General features: G+C 33.2%; 2 protein-coding genes across 2 annotated transcripts; both read right to left on the bottom strand.

Moving 5' to 3' along the window:
• Window positions 1–3,461: 3,461 nt before the first annotated feature.
• Window positions 3,462–10,808, bottom strand: LOC113513901 (probable RNA-binding protein 46). Its single transcript, XM_026897886.3, has 6 exons — window positions 10,517–10,808; window positions 8,400–8,518; window positions 7,493–7,584; window positions 6,735–7,030; window positions 6,302–6,480; window positions 3,462–5,702 (listed from the first exon to the last, which is right to left on the bottom strand). The coding sequence occupies exons 1-6, from the start codon at window positions 10,691–10,693 to the stop codon at window positions 5,453–5,455; spliced, it is 1,113 nt and encodes a 370-aa protein (XP_026753687.1). The 5' UTR covers window positions 10,694–10,808; the 3' UTR covers window positions 3,462–5,452.
• A 1,000-nt stretch (window positions 10,809–11,808) lies between these two features.
• Window positions 11,809–15,879, bottom strand: LOC113513892 (uncharacterized). Its single transcript, XM_026897877.3, has 7 exons — window positions 15,533–15,879; window positions 14,314–14,426; window positions 13,697–13,897; window positions 13,315–13,472; window positions 12,715–12,912; window positions 12,536–12,629; window positions 11,809–12,083 (listed from the first exon to the last, which is right to left on the bottom strand). The coding sequence occupies exons 1-7, from the start codon at window positions 15,577–15,579 to the stop codon at window positions 11,809–11,811; spliced, it is 1,086 nt and encodes a 361-aa protein (XP_026753678.3). The 5' UTR covers window positions 15,580–15,879.
• Between the last annotated feature and the right edge of the window lies 1 nt (window position 15,880).

Genomic DNA, 15,880 nt, shown 5'->3' with positions numbered 1-15,880 from the left:
GGGTTCTTTCACAGTGTGTTATGTCTAAATTGCATAAAAAAACTCAATACTTATTTCAATAACTGATCAACAATTTTTAAAAACTTGTATAGTAAGCAGTGATAAAGTTGGCGTATCTACTAAAAATCTTAAGAATTAAAAAGTGCCCACCAAAAAAAGTCCAAAACAACATTCTATTCATACCCGCACTGTTTGAAAGTTACAAGCGAGTATTTAATATGGTAGCAACGTTTTCTGATGCGACGAGACGGGAGCCTCGCTCATAGGTCACAAAATGTTCTCACTAATATCAATTGACTTTCCTTTTATAACCGTCGCATAATAATTTTAATGCCTGTGCAAAAAATATGCAAGACAATAATCCCAAATTTTATAAACACACGTCGTCGAATTTACTATCAAAGCAGAAATTGCTGATCATAACATTCGATTTGCTCAATTTTGGTCACATTTGCCACAGTGCTGTTATTATTATTCGAATTCAACGCTGTCGCCATTCAACAGATTAAGTTCGTTTACGACGTTTACCATCACTAGACATGGGCAATTTTGAAGCAATATTAAGTGGTATCAAAATTTGAATAATGTTAGTAATGTTTTGTATATATATAACTCTTCTGTACGTATGTCACTGAATTTCAAAACCGCTGATTTCAAAGATTTTTGTGTGAGTGGTAAATCCCTATATAATAAATCTATATATGTATGTGTGTGTATGATATATTTTTGCAGTTAAGAAACAACAAAAAAATCTAAAAGCAAAGTTTCAAGCAGGGCAACGTCTATCGGATGCGTTAGTGTACACTACTGAGTTACAATGATAACATGGCCACTCTTTTTCACGTCCTGAATGTGCTATGTGCACAGACCAGGGTGGGAGGAATGTTCGAAATACAAAATTCTGCTTTGGAAAAAGAAATACTTCTGTTGCAGATTCAATTTAATATATAAGAATGTACTCTTTTATTATTGCACGTACTGGCCACTTATACTTTTTTACTATTAAAAATGTAATGCATTCTGTCAATTCTATTCAAATTTAATAAAATGGATGTTGAAAACATAATATGTATTTTATTTATCTCGTCGTCCTTATAAATATATGATAGTTTAGCTGCATTTTCATCGCAATTATTGCAGTTTTCAACAACTTCTTCATGATAAAAAATAAAATGGGATTAACACAATAGTGTGGTAAACCCTGTCCTTGATTGTAAATAGAATTACCAACATTGATTTCGAATTGATCAAGATGTCGCGTAACAAGAAGTTTGGGAACAACCTTATTTAGTAATCGATACAAAACTTATGCCGAGGCGCCTGGCCAATTTAATAACAAGCTAATATTATCTATGAACAAAGACTTAAACGTTTAATCTAAAAGCTATCTTTGAACCTACACCAACTGTACAAAAAGAGACTTTGTACATTGTTTGTTTAGGCACCTCTGTCCCATTCGTGTTTCTACCGTGAAGAAATTATGTTTGCATAGCTGTGTTTGGAGGGTAGGATATGGCAGTAAATTTACAGGGTACAGAGGAATAACACCTGAGTCCTCAGGAATGACAACGCATAGAGAGTATAATGGGCAAAACAGTATACTCTGTTATGTCCATGGTACTAATATGTCTGTTGGTGACAATTACCATTTTCCATCAGGTGGACCGACAGCTTGTTTGCCGTTCTAAGTTGCATAAAAAAAAAATTATGATAATGAATGAAGCAGCACCATTAATAATTAAAAACTAATCAAAAGAAATGCAGCTGGAGTGGTTATACAGTTATCTACTTGTTAAACGAGTTTTAAAGAATTTTACTAGTAAGTAATAAATTACCCTAATTGCCGGGTACACACACAAATATACATGTGTGTATATAATATATAATAATATACAGTATATCACCAATGGCACCTCTTATGATGATCTTCCACCGTGGAAGGTTATCTCATGTGACAATGAAATAGCAATCTCAGTATCTGCTAATTTAAATTTTTCAATCCCACGTAATCCAGGTAGTTACATAATCTCATTGTAGTAAATCTATTCCAATAAAATGACAATTATTGTTGTGTAAGTGATAAGTTGTGTAACAACTTGCTACACTTGAAGGCCAAACGCATTTACACCTCATATCCAGTTTTCTTCAGTAAACATATAAACAACAAACTAATACTTGTAAAGGCTACTTCCAAATCAAATAAGATGGTACCGACCTAACACATATAGTAATTCTATTAATTAAAAATTAACCGGGCGGAAATCAAATCCGACAACAACACGAATGATAAATCACTATGAGCCTGATCTTACTCTACAGCGGTGTTTCCTAACGAGGGGCCCACGCCCCACAGGGGGGCAATTTGATAGTTCAGGGGAGGCGACTTTAACCCTCTTGCTCCGGGCCATTTAAATGCAATGCTACGAGTAGATATCAGCGCCAAATTTAACAAAAAAAAAAAAAAAGTAAATTTTAAAAATGCTGTAAATATTTATTAGGTATAATTTTGTTTGACATTACCAAAATATCAACTGGGCGATTAGAGTCGTCAAGTAAACTTTGTAGAGAAAAATTATGTATGGGGGCATAAAAATGTTAGAAATGTTCAAAGCATGGCACAAAAAAGGTTGGGAAACACTGCTCTACAGGTTATAGAATTTTATTATCTACCATTTTTGTTATATTTGCTATTTTCTATTCAACTTATGGACGTGCAACTTTTTAAGGAAGGCGCACGCAAAAATCTTAGCATATTGAAAAATTAATCCTATGATTGAAGAATACGCACGCAAAAATATTAAAAATTTAATCTTAATAGCACAGTTGTGATTTTCATGACACATACCTATACCACATTGTAATTTGAAGAGAAACTATGCGAATAATAATAGTATATTAACGAAACGATAACAGCAATTATTCTTAATTTTATAACTTGACCGCACCCAGAAGATCACGTTTTCCTCATCAAATGTGATACTTCAAGTATTACCACTCGGTCGCACCATGAGCGCCATCTCATAATAGCGTAGCAATAATAGTGATTCGTTAACTAAGCGAGCTTTATGTTATTATTTACATGCAAGTACAAAGCGATCAAAACAAGAATAGGAGCGCCAATGACCTCGAGCCGTCTATTGAATGATATAACTATAATTAACATGGATTATTACATATTATTATAGTACGAAATATTTATATAATTTATGTTCTAAGGCGTAGCAATATGGCGGTTCCTCTCTAACAATGTATCTTGCCTTTTCTTGATCGGAGTGTACATATACCATCAACATACGCTTGTGAACGACGTGTTTATATGTGTAGGTGCAAACAAAAGCGCAAAATAAAACAGCAAGCACATTAAACCATTATACTTAAATTTATTAATCAATACTAGCGTGCAATAATTATTAAAAATATCATAAAACAATCGAGAGATAAATTCATATTATGGTCTCGTTACAAAATGTCTAGATTTTGTTAATTATTATTGTAGATAGATAATTTCATAATGCTGCGTTCATTAGATGCTGAGAAAACAATTCCAAATTGATTTACTTTAAAACCTGATTTTAAATAGACATATTCACACACAGATAAAGTACAATAACATGAATATTTCGTTGAAAAAAACATCAAAAAATGCAGATTGCCAGTGCAATAATATATAACTAAGGCGGGCGGCCGGCAGTAAGGCGCTCGCACGCTATTTCCCTTAATTCATATTCTATAACATTAAACAAAAGTGTAGACACATGCTTAAATATACCGATGTTGCCTTATAAAAGCTTCAAATTTCAATACATATCAATAATTATGCCATTCAATTGGATTCTTAATTAAAATATATTTTAGGATTAAATTAAAAGAATGTCTAAAATTAAAATTAAAATCTCTCTTATGCTCTGGAGTGCAAGAGAAAATGTTAATAAATAAAATATAAAACAAATGTTTATTCCGAGGGCAACCCTCAAAATGGTACAACATTTGAATTCCGATCGAACAAGACAAGTTGATTTCAAAATTAGAATTTTGTAAATGTCATAAAAGTTGCATAAAAAAAAATGTTAAATTAGTTTCCATTTTGTCGTTAATATTTACAAAAAACATATACGATACATGTAAACTATCCACCACTGTGCAGTTAGACTATTATAATGTAAATATTCTTGTTCATTAACAAAAAATACCACCGGTTAGAATTTGACAAACGCCAGTTACCATTTCAGCCTGAAATGGTATACCAATCTATTTAACAACACGACAGACAGTAAACAACAATGACCTTTCACACTAAATCTAGTATCAACAATGTGCCGCAAGGGTACTGGTACAATACATATTTTAAAAATATTTACATATTTCAACAAAGCTTTTTAGGAAAAGATAGTCAGTGAATATTATTGTTATTCACACAGGTTGGTATACTTTTTCGGGCTAAACATACATTATAGAATACGTTAACGTTAACTAGACATACATAAAATAAGCAACCGCGAGAAAATCTGAGAAAACCTATGCATTAGACAAGACTAATTATAAGCATAAACATCTCCGATGCAAATTCCCTTACACTCCGTAACCCACACTAGCAAGCGCCATGCGTGCGTGCATTCTTAATTAATTCGTGCTATAAATACAAATCAACAGAACAAACATGAAATGTAAACAATAACAATGGCTGGATAATTACGCAAAAATGATTATCTTTTTTAATTTTGACTTTGTAAAAGCACATTAGAGTAGCATTTTGAATCTGTTTTGTAGACCTATGAATGTGAATTTCAGTATTAATGCCGTCATTCAAAGCAAATCTACATACTGATGATTCTACGAGTGAAACTGAACACAAAATAAATAACAAGATCCTATAGTTAGTAGATGCGCCGTATCTCATTATAATTTTAAATAAATAAATCTTCCTGCCCTTATCCCAATTATTTTGGGTAGGCATAATTTGATTATATCCATATTACACAAGGTCATGGCTTTTGGTGTTACATCCGAATGCACCATGTATATAAAGGCTCAAAATCTTTTGTCGTTTTTTACCAATATTTTTTGGGTAAATGTCCGTATACTAGTACAACACTCAATATGCTAATATTTTCCATTTCACTTTGTATAAGATATGCATATCTTATGTCGTCATAGAAATTATTTGACTAATATACTCATGGTGAAATAGCACGTATCTCCAAATACCAAATACAAAATATGTAAGTCACAAGTTTATTAAATTCACGTTTTCACTGGCTTGTATCAGTTTTAAAACGTTCCCATAAAATATAAGGCCGTATATTTCGTATGCAATATTTTTTGAGAGCAAATATTTATAGATCTTTTTGCGTCTTGTATGACAGACAGCCTTAATTGTCAATCACCTATGTAATTCATTTAAACTGATAATCTCTTAGTAGTATTGCGTAATTACCCAGCTAGAACGAGCCACTCACTCGTGCTTGTTGGGGGAGATGAACCCGTGGAGCGGATGCGGAGTGGTCCACGGGTTGAAGTCTGGGGCAGAGTACTGGTCGCGGCTCGGCTGTAATGGCTGCATAGATTCCATCGGCTGCACGGGCGGCGGGGGCGGCGCCCACACCGCTCGCTCGCCTGCTCCCAGACCTAGCCCCATGCCAAGGTTCAGAGAAGCCATAGAGTTCACCAAGGACTCACCACTGCTGGCAATGCGATTGGACCACCTGCACACAAATTTGTATAATAATTTCTTGAATATTTTACTCATTTGTTTATACTCATGAACAGATACTGCTTGTGGGGACTGATCTGCTCGTTTGCTTGTTTATTTCACACTGAATAGAATGATAATAATAGAACTCGATGCTAATTACAATCACAGCACCCATATAAATGTAAATTATTTTGTCCATAAGCAGTAGAATCTTAAAAAAATTACGATTTAAAAAAACATACGTAAACAAATCTATTATTGGAATAAAGATTATTTCTATTCTATTTGAACACAGTAAAATTCTATAATAGAATAGCTCGTTTCCGACGCCTTCACCCGTGCGGAACTCTCGTCTTCTGTATGTAGCCGTGGGAATTTCGAGATTTATTTTCTTGAACGTTCAGATACGTTATAATACAATTCCTATGAGAAAATTCATATTTGTAGACCAATCAGAGTCAACTGTGCCTTAATCTTTCAGTTGGTTCATTTCTCTTTTCAAACATCTTAACTTCTACTGCACAAGTTTTGTTAATTATTTATTCATGAATTATGGAGATTCCAATCTATTATTTTAAACTACAAAAATATGAAAACTAGTATACGAACTCTGCGGCAGCGGCGGCGGCGTTGCGCTGCGCCTCCTGTATCATGCGCAGGCGCCGCGCCTGCGACCACGGCTCCAGTGTGTAAGTAGGCGCCGCCGCGGCTACAGGGGGCGAGCTAGCGGCGCTGTCTTCCGGGGCACGAGTCAATTCAACCCCACGTTCTGGGGTCCAGCGACCCACCTAGCATATTTTTTATAGAACATGCATTTCATATTGTAAACAAGCTTACGGGCCGCTTGATGAAAAGGGACAGAGGTACCCAATGAAACAACTTTTGTACAATTTTCCTCTAATCTATAGTAATTTCTCAATACAAATGAAAGGTACAAAATACTGTACTAATAGAAAGTTTTAGTTTTTATAAATAAGACGATTAGATATAAAAGATGGTTCAAAAATAAATAACAAAAAGAAAAACTTTCAGGCCCTCTCACCTCTCGATACTGCTTAAGTAGTTGTGGCGACTGCGGCAGCGACCAGTCAACAGCTGGCCTAGCCCCGCAGCCCCAAGCGGCAGCCGCAGCCGCCACCAGCGCCTTCCTAGCCATCGCGGCGCCGCGATGCGACTTGTACTCAACTATCGCGGCACAGGAAGTAATGGAGCGGCGTATGCGCACCTCTTGCACCTCGTCAGTTAGTGCATACAGGAGCCGTACGATCTCCGCAGACGGCGTGGTCGGCGGAATGCGCGATATGAATATACGACAGTTATTGATCGATGGGCACACGCCTTTGGGAACAAAGAAAAAGATTCAAAATAATCGTAAGCAGGAACAATGAAAAAACTGCGTTAATCATATATATTGATAACAAAGATTATTGTAACTGTTTTCACCTGGCAACCCCAAGTTGCTCCTAACTGAAAGCACACATTGTAGTGTTTATTTATTCACTCTTTATTATTTACCTTAATTTTTTTACTCATGATTTGTTTAAAACCAAGTTTTATTAAAATGCCTGTAAAAATAAGCGGCCGAGATTCTGAACCTCTTTTAACACCCTCTAATTGAAAAAAGCCATAAAAACTAATATCGATAATTTATGACAAGCCCGTACAATTCGTCTTTTCTACCGAAAATGTCTAAAACGATAACAGAAAAGTGTTCAACTACCTAAATTTTAAAGAATATTTTATATAGAGCAAAGACAAAAGGAAGGATTTTGCGATTATATATTATGAGATTGTTCTTACCTAGTTGCCAAGACGGTCTGATCATATAGTTGTTGAACATCCGTATAGCGTTGCTCGCCTCAACTTCTGTCGTATACATCGCAAATGCATACCTACACCGATATAAATTTATAAATGTAGGGTAAATAATGCACAAAGACATAACATTGTTTTAATATAGACAAGTTATACATAGAAAGCCATGTGGTCCTGACATAGCATAGGCCACTCTCCTTTTCCCGCTGGTGTCGTAAGAGGCGACTAAAGAATCCCTCTTAAAACATCACCAAAGCCTAACTGCGGTTGCCAACCCGCGTGCCAAGCGTGACTAGTGGCAAAATCCCCCTTATGGGGGAGGTGTAAGTTCGGCAGCGGACAGTTAACGGCATATATAATAAAAATAATATCACATAGAAAAAAGTACGGTTTGGTCCTCTAAAAAAGAAATTCCAACGCGAGCAGACGACGATACTATTTCGCAGACGTAATCATGTGCGTATGTTAAGGGGAGGGATCAAGTGGTCCGTGCTCACCCCAGACCTGTCTACTGCCCGCCTCAGAATCAGAAGCGGAGCTTTCAGCTATAAGTAAAATCATGAGTATGCGCCCTCTTTTAAGAAGCCCACGAAAACACGATGGTTTACCAGGGGGGGCCCCCCTGGTAAACCATCATGTTTAATTCTTAAATTCGTTACTATCAGCCAATTGACTTGCTCACATATCACCCCCCCTCCCACACTGGTACCTCGTTAGAGTATACCGTTAGCGTCAGCGAGGTTACCATTCTATTATCATCTATTAAAAAAGTAGACTTCCGGATAAAATCGAACCAATTGTCGGAAACGACAAACAAATCCCGTTGTACAATTATACCTACTGGGAGAATAAAAATTATATAGACTTTCTTACATTATAAAAAACCACTTACCCTCTGTTCCAACCCGAAAAATTGATCATGAGCCGAAATTCAAATAATTCGCCAGCCTGACGGAAAAGTGGCACCAGAGTGTCTTCGAAACAATCATGTGGTATTCGTCCAATGAATACCTGTCAATAGTTACAATTCTATCATTTATTTATTTAAGAGTTTTATCCTGTCAGGGGAATTAATTAATGTTTTCTGCTCCAACCACCTCTATTCCAAAACATGTCTTTGACCTCCCTATTCGACATGATCTCTAGTCTTCCCTTTATATGTCTCGTGAAGTTATATCTCGGATTTTCACTTCTTTTTCGCCCTCTATTTTTCTCTCTTTATAAAGTCATCTTTTAAAAATAATATCATATCGTATAAGGTGAACCTAGTATTTTGCGTATTCTATTGAAAGATGAAAATGGAATAGTACACCCGCCTGCGCTATCGATATACTCTGGCGGTGTACCTATAAGGAATATAAGGCAAGTATGAAGTCCGGTTAATTGGTCTATCGTGATTAATCCATCAGAAATTAATGAGAATGTTCTTCAAAGAGAACCGCGTGGAGTCGACCTGCTAAACCACTAGTCCCCGTTACAGACAACTGGTTACGTTAAAAAAATATTACATTTTCCTCAAAACAATAAATTCTTTTAGAAACAGGTATCAATAAATTCGTATTCGTAATATATATTACGTGTTAATAATTTAAGAGATGGGAATAACAATCAATATTTAGGAGAAGTAATTAATTTGTAGCAATGATGTCTCCGCCCGCGCTACTATACGCTATACGCTGCCAGGACGCCAGTGACAGATAGATGAGGAGGAAAGCATGTCAGCTAGCCCATTGTGATGAATCATCCCTCCATGATGCCCCGCGCGCTCAGTAGCGCGGGCGGGTTTTTTTTTAATGAGTGAAAATGGCGTACTAACCCCGCCTGCGCTACCGGTATACACTGGCGGGGTACCAGTGAGAGGTAATAGGTGAGGATGAAAAGGCAGGTCAGTTAGCGCATCGTGACGAATTCAACGATAAATTAGGCGCAATATTTTCCAGGGAGAACCGCGTGGAGATCGACCTGATAGGGTATATTGATAGCAATTGGGACTAACCTCCACATTATTAACAATCCCTTCCCCCACGCGGGCGGGGTTACCATTCCATAATCATCCATATAAAAGACCAGTGGCAACACCGTGAAATAATGGATAAAGTATCTGTTAGTAACGGATCTAGTAGTACTTTTGTTAGCAATATTTATACAGGGTTGTCAGGTCGACCACCACGCGGTTCTCGGTGAAAACCATCATAATTAATATCTAAAAATTCGTCACGAAAGGACGATGAGTCTACTGACATGACTTAATACCCTGTCAACATAATCCATACAGACAGCCAACAGCATAAACAGGCTTACCATTCCATTTTTGGGGAAAACGGATTGTTAGTAGGTAATATGGTATAACAGCCCCATTGCTAGCAATATACCCCATCATGTCGACCTCCACGCGATGCCCACCGGAAAGCATCTCAGTTAATCCTTGTCAAATTCGTTACGATGGACTAAGCCTTTTCACATCCTCGCCAAATGATCCCTCACTGGTGACCCGCTAGTGCATAACGACAGTACAATTTTATCTCAGAAAAGACTTTCCAAGAGATGGATGACGATCTCAAGTGTTGTAAAACTTGATGGATTCAAGTGACGAGTATCATATATACCTACCTACCGTGGCGTAATATTAGGGAGCCCTATGTTCAGCTGCGAATAATAGACGATAACACTTATTTTAAATAATAATCATATAATTAGTATGAATACGTCAATCAATAGAAAAGATATTTATTTTCGAAACAGTATAAAAGGCGGGAAATGTGCAGTCCATAATTAGTTATAATACCTGTTACTTTTGCCTATTTATAACATGATCTAGCATATTACTTTTATCTATCTTGTAATCGAAGCTACAAATACAAAACTACATAACAAACTTAGTTACATCAATTAAATATCCATTATATTTCATTTATATTATGATTAACTATTTTAAAATGGCCGATAAACTAAGAAATAAAGTTTAGCAACTAAATTTGGTCAGTGTATGCCCTTAGGGGTGGTTCTAACCTCGCAATTCCTTGACGGCTCCGGTCCGCTCCAAGCGTGAGGGGCTTTTCTATAAATCCTTTGTCCATTTATTTGTGTAAGGGTATATGATGTATTATTTTCCGTCAATGATAATAATCTAGATGATAATTCATACTGATTCACTTCACTAGAAGAGTAATGCTTAACAGGAGGCATTTTAGCCAATATAAATAATATTATATCTTATTAATATTAAATAGATGATTCACTGAGACGTGTCCTTCTTGGGAAAATTCCCAAAAAAGAAAGATGAGACAGTCGCAAAAGGAAGAAAAAGAAAATGGCGTAAAGTGTAAACAAAATGGCAATTGACCTTGAAAACTGATACAGGAAATTGATCAAAATAAATACCGAAAATTTAGTTAAACTGCAGAAATTAATAAATATATTAATAAATATAAAAATACATTAACCCATTTAATATAACTTCTAAAGAAATATTTTATTTCATATTATTCTAAATAATAAAATAAATGTAGTTGTGTTTATATACAAAATTAAATCAAGAATACGGAAACGGACGTAAGGAAATTTAAATTTAGACTTTCAACATTCTTTTGTTAAAACTTCAAAATTTTACGTAGGGTTCTGTGAAGAACTAGGAAAACCCATAAAAAAACAATACATTATTTTTAAATTTATTGCTACATGTAACTTATTAGTTACTCAGAGCTCGTTACTTGTATTCATTAATGAACTACAAGTTTAATTATTATACAATATATATGTATAATTTCATTATTTATTTCAAGTTTATTCGCTTTATTACAATTTATGAACATGGCTTTTCAAAAATTTATACATTTATATCTTATATTATTTAGATAGTGTCTAAATAGAAATGCTTCGAGAAAAACAGGTCAACTTTTTCATACAATTTTGCATGATAAATAGTTATGAGTGAGACTTTTATAACTTCTATATTTATTTTGTCTTATAAATTCTACATATTTTTAATGCGTAAACACTCATATTATTTATTAAATAATACGTCAAAACACTGATAAAAAACGAGTCAGCTAATTTGACAAAAAGTTGACCCGTTTTTGATGCTCGATGCTCTATCTATATTATCTAAGTTTAATACTTAAACTTCAGAAGTACTTATTTTTAAATTGTATTGTTACACAATATTATAGTTAGTTCAGATAAATAACGCAATTTGTAATTCACTGTTTCATGAAAGAAACAATAATATTATAATGAATAAAGGTAGTGAAACTGACCGAAATGAAACAGTAACAATGTTTATAACTATAATACTATAATAATTAAATACACATAAGTAGAGTGACAACATTAACCAAGTAAAGAAGGATTGATGGCGACAATTTTATACCATGGCGTCTTGTTATTTGGCTCATATCGAGACTATTTCTCAACTGCATTCTAAGGATATAAATTCGACGAGTTTTTGCATTCATTCGTAATATTTGTTCTTTGGTAAAGAACTTCAACTTTTTCTGATCTATTTTTTTCATAACCTGCGCACTGATAGCCGATACTGCTTCCAATTGAATTGGACTAATATCATCTTCTGGAACACCTGAACATAAACTATTAGGTGCGTATTCATTTGTGAAGTAAATAATTATAGTTGCAATTAGGAATAACGGTGAACTCTGATGATGTTGATGGTAATCTTCATTGAACGCATAAAATAAAACATCCCAACTACAGTATACTTTTTTTTATATATATTTTACAGAGTTATTTGACGGCTTCATAAATAGATCTGTCAATGAATATATTAAATTTCACGTAAAAAACAGATAGAAAGGTTTCCTACAGGATCGACAGAATTCAATTAAAAAAAGTATTGAAATTGTATCGAATACTTCTGGTAGCCCGTCAGATTCCATTATGTCAAAAGAAGTTTTAAAAAAATTCATAATACAAGAATTTTAAGATTCGCCTTATATATCAAACAATACTCAAAGCCTCATATTTTCTCTTGAATAAATTATAATAAAAAAATAGGTAATTAAACAAACTTACATATAAACAATATACCTAGACGATCAATTTCATGAGAAAACCACTTGTAAGGTTTTCCATAAGCATCAGGATGCGTAGCTATATCATAAAGAGTCTGAAATATATTCAAAAGATTTAATTATATGTGTAACATCCTAAAAATATTGTTTTGAACCTCAGAACCGATATTAAATACTAACCTTAGTTTGATTAATACTACAGCGCCCCAGTTTACTGAAAATATCAACATTGATCTCTTTGAATATTTGGGGTGTAATTTTTTTAAGATCAAACGATGGAAACCCACACAGCAAATAGCCTAATTCATTAATACGTGTACCAGACTCATACCATCTATTTCCAAAATATCGTCTATAGGACGCCACCAAAATACCAAACTGTAGAATATAAAATTAGTTAAATTACTCAAAATTTAGAAAATTTACTCAAGTTCAAGAAGAAAAGTAATTATATATTAACTGTTTCCATAAGCCCATGAATATAAAATTCACTTTTGTCATTATTTTTTAACGATCTCAACGTCCCACGGTCCCAAAGACCTCTAATCAAAAGTGAAGAAAATTTGTTTATAAGTGTATAAATATTATATTTCACATTTTGTTCCTTTAGTTGCCTCTTAAGAGACCTTGTAGATTCAATATAGTGGCAAAATAATAAAGAATCATATTTTCTCTCCATTACTCTATGAATAAAATGATAGAGTGATAATGCGTTTGGAATATCAATAACCTTCTTTTAACTACCAGTTTATAATTAATATTTATTTTTTAATTTCTAACCTTACGATTATCGAGGTTTACATAGTTCTTAGAAAAAAAAGTTAGTACAGAAGGATCACCAAAATTTACGTAATATAAATCTTCTTCTGGTACAACATTTAACAGGGACCCAAAAGCTAAGTATTCGCGCCCTTGTAAATAAGCTGCTGTTTTCCCATCTGAAATAAATTAGTTATAATTCGTTGCTTTAATCATGCAATTTGTCAATCATAGAATTAGTCTTAAGTCAGGTTCATTTCTATCCGAACAATATGAATTCATCGCTTTCTGGGTTTTCAATCGTATGAATCGTAAAATCTATACCTACTTTGTGGCATATATTTGTATCCAGCTCAAGATCTGTGAAATATGAGGGATATAAAAAAAAATTTGTAAAACTAACCAGTAATAATATCCCATGCAAGTAAAGCCCTTGTTATTGGTATTAAATGCTTTCTTGTATGTATTAATATATGCAAGATAGTTTCAGAATCAAGTCTCATAAAAGAAATTGGAGGCCCAAAGAAAATCATATTCATAGATTGTTCAGTTCTAATTCTGTTATCCATTTCGTCATAAAAATCTTCATATAAGTTATAATTTTCTGTAATATTGTTGGATATTGTGAAATATAATGTACAAAAATATTCATTTATGGCTTTAAATTTTCTTTCTTAATAATCTCAGTGGTCAATTTCAGAAGTATGTCTTCGACCTTTAAATTAACTAAATAAAGCTGCAAATATATATTAATTAGTATGATAATGCATTATATTATTATTGTATCTATTAACATCACATATGTTAATATCGTATATACCTATACACCAGAATACCGCAGTTAATATGCACTTTACTGTAAGAAGGTATAATAAAAAATTTTAACAAAATATAAAAAAGTATATTATAATACTTTATATTTACTATTTGATTGATATAAAACTATGTGATTTCCAATTTCTAATTGTAAGTCAATCTATGACCTGATGTCTTGTTAAATAAATAACAAAGTATTCGTGCCTTTATCAGTAATCGCAATCATAGAATTTTTATCATCTTCATAATCCAAAAGCATATCTTCTATAGATTTCGTCACCTGTCCTGCTTCACTTACTAGAAGATTTTGTGCCACACTAAAATCAGTCATACATTTTTATTAATGGACTCTGTCTAACATAATAATAACATAACCTAAAATTTTACTAGCCGTTGGCTTGCAGCTTCTTTGTTGTAAACCTATTATCTTCCGTTTCAATAAGAATTTCAGAAAACTTTCATGTGATTTTTTGCATTATAAAATTGATTGGAAATTTTTCATTTTATTGGTAAAATGACAATGGAAGACAAATGATCCATTTGACGAGAAGTGGTCACCATTGTTCATCCAAAAAATGGACTCGCCAATTGACGTTGGAGGACGAATCCTCCAACATCAATTGGCGAGTCCTTTTTTTATTTTATTCTTCAGGAATAAATTCAGTAAATGAGAAGTGGGCATCCCAAAAAACAGACAAACCAGGAAATTTCTAATTCGATTGCATTTTATTTTTCACATTTGTTACCTCCAAACTTTGTTATTTATAAATCGATTTGAAAACTTTTATCTTAAGGGATATTCTTTCAGATTGGTCCATACTTAGATTATATAGATAGTGTCTCCATAGAAATGCTTCGAGAAAATCGGGTCAAATTTTTCATACAATTTTGCGTAATAAATAGTTATGAGTGAGTCTTTTATAACTCCTATATTTATTTTGTCTTATAAATTCTGCTTCTTTTTAATGCTTAATACTCATTTTATTTATTAAATAATACGTCAATGTACATTTTATGCGTAAGTATATAGAACACCGATAAAAAAATGAATCAGCTAATTGCCAAATTAGACAAAAAGTTGACCGCTTTTAAGGCCTCGTTGCTCTGTTTATATAATCTAAGGTTTCACATAAATTCTATCAAAATTGGTTTATTAATTTAATTTTCAACTCAAATTACTGGTTTTACTACAATTGAAGTAGGTTTTTTTTTGTGAAGTAAAATCTACTTATTCATTCATAAAATTTTACCGAATTTTATGAATGAATAAGTAGATTTTGCTCGGGATAACTTCTAATATGGTTAGATACACTTTAAAAATTAATCGTGTGTAATAAATTTAAACACGTATTTTAAAATTTTGTACTATTAAAATCTTAATTCATTGTCACCATATAAATCTATTATCGTTTTACACTCGTACCTTTTTAACAATATATATTGATGAATTACAATTATGTTTATATACATTTTTTTATTTTTTAATTGTGTTTTATTATTTAATCAACAATTAAATTGTTTTACACTACAAATTAAAATTAAAAGTCACCAACTGATGTTAGAAGTTTAAAATCGAGTGGGCTCTTTATTAACGTATTAATATTTTCTCTTAGATATTTTCTATACGTGTTACTTTTAATAATAGTCCCAATTTTTTTAATTCTATATAATTAATGAATATATAGATAAATTCATATTTTTCTTTAGAATTAATAAATAAAAATTACTTGAAAGAAATGTAATAGGTATTATTTTAAAGAGAAAGTTGCAC

The sequence above is a fragment of the Galleria mellonella genome, unplaced genomic scaffold (genome assembly GCF_026898425.1).
Source record: "Galleria mellonella isolate WM207_F2 unplaced genomic scaffold, CSIRO_AGI_GalMel_v1 utg116, whole genome shotgun sequence".
Lineage (NCBI taxonomy): Eukaryota > Metazoa > Arthropoda > Insecta > Lepidoptera > Pyralidae > Galleria > Galleria mellonella.
This window is presented reverse-complemented; position numbering and strand designations above follow the sequence as displayed.

Bases quoted from the DNA above. Each gene is read 5' to 3' on its own strand.
- LOC113513892 (XM_026897877.3), bottom strand. From the start codon at position 15,579: ATGTATATAAACATAATTGTAATTCATCAATATATATTGTTAAAAAG. The intron at 12,913-13,314 runs GTTAGAAATTAA...TATATTCTACAG, and splicing joins TAAACCTCGATAATCGTAAG to TTTGGTATTTTGGTGGCGTC. The intron at 12,084-12,535 runs GTAAGTTTGTTT...GTTTATGTTCAG, and splicing joins TCTAGGTATATTGTTTATAT to GTGTTCCAGAAGATGATATT.
- LOC113513901 (XM_026897886.3), bottom strand. From the start codon at position 10,693: ATGCCTCCTGTTAAGCATTACTCTTCTAGTGAAGTGAATCAGTATGAA. The intron at 6,481-6,734 runs GTGAGAGGGCCT...AAAATATGCTAG, and splicing joins TACTTAAGCAGTATCGAGAG to GTGGGTCGCTGGACCCCAGA. The intron at 5,703-6,301 runs GTTCGTATACTA...ATTTGTGTGCAG, and splicing joins GCCGCCGCCGCTGCCGCAGA to GTGGTCCAATCGCATTGCCA.